Here is a 12,718-nt window from a genome sequence, read left to right on the forward strand (position 1 = left end):
GCTAATTGTGCGGGGGGGGGGGGTGTGGGGGGAGTCACTTGACCACGAATGTTGAAGTTACCTTATCAGAAAAAGTTTGGATTGAGCAACACCAATAACAACATTAACGATAATAAAAGTTGATAAACTATGCTTTCATGCACCATTTATAGTTTGTTTCTATCATGTGGACATCAAAGGTTCTAAAAGTTCAAAGTTGCACAAGGACTTTATGGACACTGTGTCATACTCGGTGCCCTCCCTCCTTAACCTACTCATTAGGTATTTCTAAATACCGACATGCTTCATCATTTCATCCAACCCAACCCGACCAGCGTCTCCAGTATATAGCATTTTAACCAAACTTGCACTTGGCATTGTTGGCAGCAATGGCATCGGTCGTCTTGTCATGTTTGGTATGGGCAGCGTCATCACAATTACTTAATTCCTGCCAAAATGGTCCAGCTCACGAGATAGTGTAATCCATAATTAACTGCCTAATGATTATTATAAATTAAAATGCAAGGAAACTTTTTAACAGAAAAGACCATTATTTGGTCCATGTGACCATGACAGCTGCTGTTGTCGCACGATGCGGACATCGATGTTTGATATGATGTGCAACGCTGTTAGTTCAGTCCTGCTATCGGGGTAATTCTTCCTATAAGCTGGATGTTCTTAATGAGACTATCAGGAATCGATGATGTATGACGTAATGCACAGAACCTTTGCTGAAATGACATTTTTGGGGAAGTTTCCACCAGGAGATTGGGGGGTGGAGCTGAGTGGGCGGGGGGCGGAGCTGAGTGGGCGGGGGGTGGAGCTGAGTGGGCGGGGGGTGGAGCTGAGTGGGCGGGGGGTGGAGCTGAGTGGGCAGGGGGGTGGAGCTGAGTGGGCGGGGCTTTCTCCGGAAAGACGTCACTTCGAAATACCATTCATGTTTCCCTGAGGAGTTATTTAATTTCTGAACTCTCCACCGTGGTATTTCCCATGAGAATGTATTTTAAAATTAAAAAGATCAAGCAACATTAATGTTTTGTAAAAACGCGGACCGGAAGAGCGCCTCCTCTGCGAGTCGAGCGAGACTCCCAGCTTCAGGCCTGACGGGTTCACAGCCATTTATCGTCAGTTTGTTCATTTTACGGATCGCTGCCGGACCTTAATATTGCTATTTTCACAACGAGCGAGCGAGAAGTGCCACCTCAGCCGGATCCCCATTGGAGATGGCTTTGGAGAGCAGCGCGGCCTAGTCAACTCTGCAAGCCGACGGCGTTGCCTGGACGCGCACCCGGGGAAGCAGTGCGCATCGCACCGGGGAACCCTGGAATGCATTCTGAGACGGGTTTGGCGCGACTGGCGGCAAGCGAGAGACGGGAAAGGAAGAGGCTTTCGGATTCAGAGGGCAGTGGGGTGAAGCGAGCCAGCATGGAAAAGGTTGATAAAGTCGTCGTCGTGGGAGTCGAAGAAGTCGCGGGAGTCGGGGAGCCTGGAGTTCGCTCGCTGTCGACCGCGCCCGAAGGCTACACCGGTGCTTGTCCCAACTACAGACAACCGGCAGAGCTCGGCTGTTTCTCCTTGGACTCCCAGAGGACGTTCCACGACGACGGCAGGCTCCTTCGATACTTCGCCCCCCCGCGTGGCGGCGATGACCCCCGTGAGACCCCCGGAGTCGAGACTAACGGAGGTGCCGGCGCGGCGACCGCGGGCGATTGCAGGACGGGGGATCCCGCGATCGGCGGTCGTAGCCGCGGTTGGCAGGGTCCTATAGACCTCGATGTGGGCTGGAGTGTTCCCGGAGCCTACATTCAGATGGACGCGCAGCGTGCCGAGCGTTTGGACCACATCGTATCATGGTTGTCCCGTCACCGGTCTCGCTTTGCCCTACCCGGGCAGGCGGCCTCCCTACCCCTGCCAAGGTGTGCTTCCTATTCCTGGCTTATTTTCAGTCATGTCGAATCCTCACCGGGCTATAAAGTCCTCCTGTTGTTTTACATGCAGGGCGATACATGGATGTGCGTGTGCGTGCGTGTGCGTGTGCGTGCACCGTCCATCGGAGGGAAGTGCGCTAGGATTAGGTGGTGGACGTTAAAGATCCTTTGCGAAGAGAAAACGAGTTGTCACCTGCGTGACCCAGACGGAATTGCAAATTTATGCCAAAGTCTCCTTTCAGTGGAACGTCAGGCCTGGCAAGCCGGTTCATAAAAGATTTGGAGGGAAGGGGAGTTTCCCTGGTCAACCCCACAAGAAGGTGGTGGGAATTGGGGATGTTTGAAGAAGGAGGAGCTCTGGTTTATCAACAATAGTAGATGTTGGCATTTGATGGGCAAACACCCCAGTTTGTTGTAGGAAATGCTTGCTTTTTGTTTTGTGGGACAAGGTTTTCCAGTTTATTTGACAATTCTCTAACAAGTCCTGTACTATACGACATGTGTGATATGGAAAGAATCTGCTCGGTCATGTTCTATTTCTCCATGACCTGTCAATAGGATAATACTATATAAATCTCCAATGACTATTGGGATGTAGGTCTGCTTTGAGAAGGTTCGGTCCTGTTCATGTGGTGGACATCGGTTTTTCTAAGATCTACCACCGTATCGTCCAGAAGTTGTACACAACCCGAAGAGGAATGATCCCGAAAAGGTCGTAGGCTGGCCACCTTGGTGTGACGTGCGAGTACAGTTGCCCCAATAAGCCATTGCAAATGCATTTAAAAAAAACCTCTGTTTTCTGATGTTTGATCATTTTGATCCATAATTGCATTGAAGGCCCTGTCACACCTTGATGATTTAGCCAGCATATGCCGGCGTATGAAAAATTTGTCTAAAACGCTGGCACACGTTGAATACGTATGGGCAAGTTTTGTATACGTTAAGAGCACGCTGGCATACATCATCGTACGCTGGCATACGTCATAGTACGCTGAGCTGTTAGACAAATTTTCCATGCTTGAAATTTTTCGACGTATGCCGGCGTATGACTCACACGTTCCGCATAACGCTGGCCATAAGTTGTAGGCACGTTACGCGATCGTTGACACACGTTACTTGTAAGTTACTCATAAGTCGAAACGCATCGAGGTAATGGTTAGCGTCAGTGTTCCAGACTCCCTGGTGTTTTTTTTTCTCTCTTTTTCTCTTCGGTATGACGGTGATGTTGATACTTCGATTTGTAGTGCGGTTATAATATAATATAATTAATAGGCTGCCACTCAACGATTTAAATTATAACCGCACTAGAAATCGAAGTGTCAACATCACCGTCACACTGAAGAAAAAAAAAAAACAGCGAGTCTGGAACACTGACGCTAACCATTACCTCGACGTGTTTCGACTTATGAGTAACTTACAAGTAACGTGTGTCAACGATCGCGTAACGTGCCTACAACTTATGGCCAGTGTATGCGGAATGTGTGTCATACGCTGAGTACGTCGAAAAATTTTCAACATGCTGAAAATTTGTCGACGTACTCTGCGTACTACGACGTATACCAGCGTGCTTCAGCGTGCTATTAACGTGTACAAAACTTACCCATAACGTATTCGGCAAATTTTTCATATGTCTGCATACGCTGGTTAAAACGTCAAGGTTTGACAGTGGCTTGACACTTCTATGTCTAGTGCGGTTATGATTTGAATCGTCGAGCCACAGCCTATTAATAGCCTATACCACGTGATTGTCGGCGATACGCTGCCGCGCTATGCATAAGTTAGACTATCGTTGGGCATAGGTTGTGAACGCCGCCAACACGCTCAGCATTCGTTGATATAAGTTATCTATATGTTATCGAAACGTTCTGTGTACGTTACTAACACGTTGTGCATACGTCCAACTCGTTATGAATACGTCCAAAACTGGAAAAAAAACACCAATAGTTCAGCGTTCGCCAGCGTTTTACGTACATTTTGATACCTTGCCATACGCTGGCTAAAACGTCAAGGTGTGACAGGGCCCTAAGAGAAGGTATTCTTTACCCTTTAAATGTATATTTAGCTCGTTAATTCAACTTTTATTCCTTTGCTTTTTTGCTTTCGTTGGATTGCTCCGTTTTCCAAAATTACTATTACTCTTGCCCAAAACTTGTAGTGCAAGGGCAGGGCACTGCTCAATTACGAGGGCATTGAATATCCTACGATACTTTCTCACAAAGGTTATGCCCCTGGGTGCTGTAACGCCGTATCTTGGCTGAATCAAAAACTTCCAGTTACGTCCATAGCCTCCAAAGTCGAGAAAGGGGCACTGCTTGAGAAGCTTAGCAGTGCCCCGGTTATGATACAACCAGCAGACTGCATTGGTGTTGGAATCTCCATCAGATGTTCTCAGTGAATAAATAATTGCAGGTTTAGTTTGGAAAGCAAGAATTCTGTTTCCATAACTACTTTGAGTTATTGGTCTCCACATATCTCAGACAAATGTACATGCTTAAATATCTGGGAAATTCTGTTCCTGTTGTCACACCAATGGGCCCCTCTCTGCACATGCAGCCTCAACACAGACTTTGTGACGTGGCGTGGTCATCTGACCAAGGTGCTGGGTACGCCGTATGAGCGGCGTGAGGGTTGGCAGCTTGCAGCCACGCTCTTTCGTGGAACACGCTACATGAGTGAGGTGGAAACTGAGGCTGCTCGGCGCGAACGTGAAATGCGCTCACTTCGCCAGAAGCAGATGTGTTACTGGGGATACAAGTTTGAGCAGTACATGACAGCTGGTGAGTGCTTGAGCTGTCCCTCGATCTCCGTTCCTATCCGTGCAGAAAGCTAAGAATGCATGCACTGAATAGTGACATAACTATTCCAAGGAAAGATGTCTCCGTGTGAATTGTTAAAGTGGATGATGCAACTTGCAATGTAAAGCTCCATTTCCCTTCGTCTTTGCCTAATATGGGATTTTCGAAATGATGTATGAATGCTAATGAGGTCTTTCGCTCATGTGCTGTGTGTTTTTAGTGACTCCCCTCTTTCTGCTAGATGGGGTGCCTTGAACCTGCCATTGCTGGGGCGAAATCTCTGTCGAATAGTCTTTAAAAACAAAATTTTCAGCATTTCAACGGAGTAGCAATTTCAAAATGGTTAACCATAATTGTTGTTCCTGGATGCAAATCCATCCATCCATCCATCCATCCATCCATTGTGACCATACTCTGTGCAGAGCATTGGTGCTGCCTAAGCAGTCTCCTTGGCTATTGGGTACAATCCTGGACGGGTCGCCACTCCGACACAGTGTACCAGCATGCTGGCACTCATTTTGCTGACCTCAGAAGGATGACAGGTCGAGTTAACCCCACCTGGTATTCAACAGCTGAGCGGGATTTGAACTCAGGACCCTAGGATCCCAAGCCCGCCACCCTAACCATTAAGCCAACACCAGGCATGGATGCAAATCAGACTCTCAAAAATACAGGAAATACGTGAAATATCCGTGGATGAGGTGTCTAGTTCCTACTACTGTATGTCCTGTTCATACAAGCGAGCAGTGGCACACACGCATACACACCCTTCTCCTTTTAGCATTACAGTAACACCTCACTTAGTATTACCCCGTAAAACAACTCTTTGTCCTGGAGAAAGTTTCAACTGAAATATAAAAATGAATTGTTGACAACACGTCTCACTTGCCTAGTAAAACAACTCCCCGCCATTTTTTGTATGCTCACACTCTCAGTAAATCAGGTGGAAGTGCATCTTGCATTAAACTTGGCTTGCCTCGACCAGGAGAATAATTCTCAACTCGAGAGTTCATAGAACACGTTACCCCACACTGTTTAAGTATACATTTCAATTTAAATAAAATAATGATTTTAAAGATTGTTTCAAAAAAATTCTGGAAGTTTAGTGCTATTGTAGCAGTCTTACATACCACCTTATGTAACATGTCCAAATACTGCTAAACGGAAGGGTTTCAAAAGTGCAAAAAGACGATTGTGTTCTTCAATGTTCAAGTATATAATAAAATAAAATAAATATTTTAACGGTCGGAAAAAAAAAACTTTTTTTGGGGAAGCTAACTGCCGTTGATACAGCATCATTTACACCAATTTATTAAACAAGTTACATTAGTTATTTCATGCCTGTTGTTTGTCCTTTATGATGTTCTTAAAAACAGTAAGTTTTCTGTTTGGAATGATTTTCAATTTTTGTTTGACTGCCAGGCAAGCAGAAAGAGGAAAAATATTCTCTCTCCTCTGCGCATGTGTGACCGGGACAAATTCAGAGCCAACGGTCTATTAAATGGCAGATTTGGCTTCCAAGTCATGTTCCGATTCATGTTCAAAATATAACATTCAACAGAAATCTAGTTGTTTTTCAATCATAAACTGATGTTTGTGGACACAGACAGACAAAGTGAACCAATTGCTTTAACCGTGCATTTCGCTTTGTGCGTGCAGGTGGTAAAAGTGCAGACAAGATGAAAGCTTCTGCTCAGTCCCCCACTTTGTTAACTAGACAAAGTTAGCTTGTTCAAGGAGCAGTTTGTCAGAGAATATGGAGAGCCGGTTAGACTTGGTTCGATTGGGAACCAAGCTTAACCACTCATCTTTTGTATCTGTATTATTATTGATACCCCAATGATGTCCTCATATACCCCTCATACATAAGTAAAAAAATATTGCTGTCGGTAACGCATCTCCATCATGGTTTGATTGTGGCTTTTGTCATCATTTATTACTTTAATTAAATTTGGAAATGAATTGTACAATATTTTATTTTATTCTAAGATTGTGAGCTTTGTTTGATAGTGCAATTTTCCAATTTTTTTTTTGTGGACAAATAAATAAATTTCAGGAATGACCCCTTTGCGCGCATTTTCATTTGACGCTGTCTTTTCCAGGAACATATCCTGAGTGCTAAGCGAGGTATTACTGCAGATGTAAATAATGTAGTATCATTTCTTGTGGCCCAGGAACCAAACAAACCATATGTTTATAACAGCCCTCACATCTCCCCCTTCCACACCTCCCCCCAACATGATAAATTGTAAATATCATCATTTAAAAGTTGATTTTGGACCTTACCTTGTGCATTTACAATCGCGGCTAAGCACCTAAACAGATATGGCATCTCTTCAGGGAACATCTGGCTCTCATGTAATGTCTACCTCGTACATCTGACTCCCACGTAAATATAGCTGGCACAACCTTTGTGGATTTTGATGGTGTGAAGATGTTCTTTCTCGAAGACTTGGTAACCATTACTTTCTGGTTAATCTTCTAATTACTTTCTGGTTAAAGACAGCATCGTCTTCCCAATTGCAGACTATCCCTTGAATAAATCAAAAAGCTTGGCATGTTCAGAGGAGGCACTTTCGCAAGGTTCACAGTGGTAGTGATGGTCGAGGGTTTGGGCAGCGCACCCATCCACAGGTTTCCGGAGCTTGCATGTCGTCAGTAGTCTGCATTACGGACAGCTGCAGTGTCTCAGCCATGTCGGTGAAGTGGGAAAGTTCTCCAAGTCTTTAGTTGTGCACAGATGTACCTTTTTCTCTCAGATGTTTTTCAGTCTTTTCCAGTTCTTTTCCTTGCTGGGTGAGCCATAACAGCAAATAAAATTGGTGATGAATCATGGTGTTAAAGAAAAATCTTGAATATGAATTCACACTGTACCTTTGATACATATGGGCCTACAAATCACTCCTTACCACGCACGCACAATATATTATGCTCCAATCGGCATTGTTAGTCTCACCCCGAAGGGGGTGCGGGACGTTTGTAACGTCCCTGTTTGTTTGGCTGTCTGTGTGTGTCCACGTCTATTTATTTTCGCTTTAAAAATGTTTCTCTGCAACCACTTGTCCAATCGGTGCGAAACTTTAAAACAAAAGAGGGACTCCCCATGGAGAATATTTTATTGATAACTCTGTAATCATAGGTTACATGGTGTGTGTGTGTGTGTGTGTGTGTGTATATGTATATGTATATGTATATATATGTATATATATATATATATATGTCTCTGTCTCTATATATATATATATATATATATATATATATATATATATATATATATATATATATATATATATATATATCTATCTTCTTCTTTCGGCTGCTCCCGTTCGGGGTCGTCACAGCGGATCATCCGTATGATCCGCATAGTGATTTGGCACATGTTTTACGCCGGATGCCCTTCCTGACGCAACCCTGGTCGCCTCTTACGACACAGGGATATGGTACACCTATTTTAACCGGGGTATACACCAGCCCAGTACACTGGTACTCATTTCGCCGACCTCGGAAGGATGACAGGCTGAGTCAACCCACTGGTGTATTAATTCAGTGGCCCAACGGGACTTGAACTCAGGAACTTCTGGATCCCAAGCCGCTGCCCAAACCACTTCGCCAACACCAGGCTCATATATATATATATATATATATATATATATATATATATATATATATATATATATATATATATATATATATATATATATATATATATATATATATATATATATATATATATATATATATATATGTATTGTTGCGAATTCACACCCGCCGGCGTGCGAGCGGCCACGTAACTCGAATCGCGGCACGTCGCCCACCGGACGGACAATTCCGTCGTGACCCTCTCGGACTAACGCCGGGAACTAGTCACTGGTGGGCCTTTCGGCCTCACCACGATCGTGCCAATCGGCCCCCCGCGTGGGATAGGGTTGTACGCCAAATTCGACCTACCTAAGTACCCACACGGAGGGTAGACCGGACGATCGCACCTCGCCGCAGGTCGACTTCGGACACGGGCCACTTTTAAGTATTAAGTAAGTATTAAGCGACCCGTTCCGTACTATCGGGATAACCGAGCGGTGTTATCGTCAACCTCGACGGTTCCGATTAATTATCGGGCGTATTTAGCCCACTACCAACCCTTTACGTGAAGTAAGATGGAGATTCAATCAAAGAAAAGACGAAGCGAAACGGGAAAAACAGTTCAACATGATGCACATTTATTCCGCGGCAAATGGAAAGCACACATATACAATTACAACAATTATGCACCAAAAGCAAATGTAACAAAAGGAACACAACAATGCAGATCGATTACCGACTACGCGAGCACACGGCAACACTTACACAGTTTTACTTTACAGACTGCGCCGACAACACATATACTCAAAATCAAAAGAAAAGGGCCACCCTCAAATACAAGGGGGCAGACGGGGCCTGGGGCGCGAGACCGCGTGGAGCCTACCCGTCTTGTAATGAGCCGCAAATGTCGCGGCGGTGCCCCGACTCCGCGCTCCTCCGCGGGTTTCGTCGGCACTGCTTGGAATGGGGTGGGAACGGGGCCCCCTTTTCGCACTATCTCAGCACGGGGGGAAACGGGGGGTTGTTGATGCTCTGGGGAAAGAGGATAGCTGGCTTACTTGGGTCCCGCGACGAGCGACCTCGACCGCGTTTCCGGCTTCCCCTCTCTGCAGCTCCCCGACAGACTCCGAACCCCGACAGACCGACTCTCCTCCAGACCCGTCTTGACTGCTGCTGCCACACTCTGCTGCCGCCACACTTCGCCGCCGCCACACTTCGCCGCCGCCACACTTCGCCGCCGCCACACCTCGCCGCCGCCACACCTCGCCGCCGCCACACCTCGCCGCCGCCACACCTCGCCGCCGCCACACCTCGCCGCCGCCACACCTCGCCGCCGCCACACCTCGCCGCCGCCACACTTCGCCGCCGCCACACTTCGCCGCCGCCACACCTCGCCGCCGCCACACCTCGCCGCCGCCACACCTCGCCGCCGCCACACCTCGCCGCCGCCACACCTCGCCGCCGCCACACCTCGCCGCCGCCACACCTCGCCGCCGCCACACCTCGCCGCCGCCACACCTCGCCGCCGCCACTCCTCTCCAACTCGCCCGAGCCCGAAACAGAAACTGACTGAATTCGCCCCGCGCTCGGCGCTTTATAGTACGGCAGGAGAAACCATATGCAAATTTCCGGATCAGGATGAACTCGGGGGCGGAGCCACGCTCGCTCATTGGATGGAGAAAAGTGGGCGTGAACCTCCCCTGATCCTCGAATTTGCATATATCGATTCTACTCCGACGCGCCTGGAGGCGGGGCCAAATTGCCCCGCGCTTAATGATTGGACGGATCGGAAGTGGGCGTGAATCATTCCTGATCCGACTTCCCCTCGGAAAGGCCGCTCTTTGTACCCGCGGCTCAGCGCGCGTCCCGCACGAGGCCAGGACAGCCTGACGCTCGGCGTTCACAAGCGGCGCGGGAATGGCCGCAGAAGGAGGAGAGGTGAAGGTGGTTGGGGGCCTAAAGTGGCGGTGATGGCCATGGCGACGCTTGGAATGGCGGTGATGCGATGTTTACGGGAGCGAGCCGTGACGGTAAAGGTTGTGGCTGTTGGCGTTGTTGTGAAGCAGCGTTGCGGTTGGTGGTTGTTGTGTGATGGCGGTTGAGACGTGGTTGGTTCAAAATAAAGATAGAACAGAAAAACGGCTATCTTAAAGGGTCGCAGCCCGAATGAATCACATTTATTCCCTCTAAACAACGGGTTTGGGCTAACTACACATGTACTTACAGAGATATCTCACCTACGGGACCTGAATGGTGGTTTGCGAATTTCCTCAACCACAACAATATATATAGAAAAATACAGGGTGGCCTGAAAGTCACTTTACCCCTTCCCAGTGAAGCATTGTTCTTGAACTCTTTTAATATACAGGTTATATTGTACAGTACTTACAATAATTAATTTGTCATTGTATCTGTATGTGCTCCATCATTCTTCTGAGTCACTGTTTCCGCATACCCAAGGGGGCGAGGGCAGAGGGGAAGGGACGGAGGTATATATATATAATATATATATATATATATATATATATATATATGTATATGTATATATATATATATATATATATATGTATATGTATATATATATATGTATGTATATATATATATATATATATATATATGTATATGTATATATATATGTATATATATGTATATATATGTATATATATGTATATATATGTATATATATATATATATATATATATATATATATATATATACATATATATATATATATACACAGCTCTGGAAAAAAATTTGATACCACTCCAAACATTTTTTACATCAGCATCTCTACATGTATGCCAGCCATTCCATTCCAGTGTCTGTTGAATTCCAACACAGGCACACCTCATTCTACTTAGTGAGGTACTGATTAGGTGATCACCTGAACCGAATCTTATTTAACAAGGAAAAGTATAAAAACCACTGCTGTGGTCATCACTATCCTCTTGCAATAGGACCAGCTGGATGGCAAAAACAGTGCTCGGAGTACCTCAAAAGTCATTAGAATCAAAAAAAATAACTTGACCATGCCAAAAGAGTTGAAAAGAAAAGTTTTGAGTGAGCAAAAGAAAGGTTCAATCCCGGCTTTACTGGCAGAGGGATACAGTGAGCGTCACGTTGCTTCCATCCTTAAAATTTCAAAGACGGCGGTTCACAAGGTCAAGCAGCAGACATTGGGGACAACAAAGCTACAGACTGGCAGAGGGCGAAAACTACTTTCCACTGACCAGGATGACCGCCAACTCATTCGAATGTCACTCAACAACCGTAGGATGACATCAAGTGACCTACAAAAAGAATGGCAAACGGCAGCTGGGGTGAGGTGCACAGTGAGGGTGGTTCGAAAAAGGCTCCTTGGGGCAGGGCTGAAGTCGTGCAAAGCAAGAAAATTCAATGAGAAGCAAAGAAGAGCCAGGCTGAGGTTTGCAAAAGACCATAAGAATGGGACCGTAGAGGACTGGAGTAAGGTCATCTTCTCTGATGAGTCCAATTTTCAGCTTTGCCCAACACCTGGTCGTCTTATGGTTAGACGGAGACCTGGAGAGGCCTACAAGCCACAGTGTCTCGCACCCACTGTGAAATTTGGTGGAGGATCAGTGATGATCTGGGGGTGCTTCAGCAAGGCTGGAATCGGGCAGATTTGTCTTTCTGAAGGACTCAGGAATCAAGCCACGTAAAAGGTTGTCCTGGAAGAACACTTGCTTCCTTCTGCTCTGATAATGTTACCCAACTCTGAGGATTGGTTTTTTCCAGCAGGACAATGCTCCATGCCACACAGCCAGGTCAATCAAGGTGTGGAGGGAGGACCATCAGATCAAGACCCTGTCATGGCCAGCCCAATCTCCAGACCTGAACCCCATTGAAAACCTCTGGAATATGATCAAGAGGAAGATGGATGGTCACAAGTCATCAAACAAAGCCGAGCTGCTTGAATTTTTGTGCCAGGAGTGGCATAAAGTCACCCAACAGCAATGTGAAAGACTGGTGGAGAGCATGCCAAGACGCATGAAAGCTGTGATTGAAAATCAGGGTGATTCCTCAAAGTATTGATTTCTGAACGCTTCCTCAGTTAAAACATTAGTATTGTGTTGTTTAAAAATGAATATGAACTTGTTTTGTTTGTATTATTTGAGGTCTGAAAACACTGAATCTTTGTTGTTATTTTGACCAGTTGTAATTTTCTGCAAATATATGCTCCAAATGACAATATTTTTATTCGGAATTTGGGATAAATGTTGTCAGTAGTATATAGAATATAACAAAAATGTTCATATTACTCAAATATGTACCTATAAATAGTAAAACCAGAAAAACTGATAATTTTGCAGTGGTCTCTTTTTCTCCAGAGCTGTATATATTGTTGCGAATTCGCGCCCGCCAGCGTGCGATCGGCCGCTCGACTCGAATGGCAGCCGCCTCGCCCACCGGAATGGA

At 45.8% G+C, this 12,718-nt stretch overlaps 1 protein-coding gene across 1 annotated transcript in view; it reads left to right on the forward strand.

Moving 5' to 3' along the window:
- Positions 1-965: 965 nt before the first annotated feature.
- The window catches only part of DXO (decapping exoribonuclease), an 83,761-nt gene continuing 72,008 nt past the window's right edge, over positions 966-12,718 (forward strand). Inside the window, exons 1-2 of the mRNA XM_085856094.1 lie at positions 966-1,895; positions 4,461-4,684. Of these exons, the coding sequence (XP_085712220.1) occupies positions 1,306-1,895; positions 4,461-4,684 (814 nt within the window). The 5' untranslated portion in view covers positions 966-1,305. The remainder of the gene's footprint in view (positions 1,896-4,460; positions 4,685-12,718) is intronic.

This window comes from Eptatretus burgeri, chromosome 15 (assembly GCF_056783735.1).
Source record: "Eptatretus burgeri isolate ZD-2024b chromosome 15, Ebu_testis_v1, whole genome shotgun sequence".
In the NCBI taxonomy this organism is placed as follows: domain Eukaryota; kingdom Metazoa; phylum Chordata; class Myxini; order Myxiniformes; family Myxinidae; genus Eptatretus; species Eptatretus burgeri.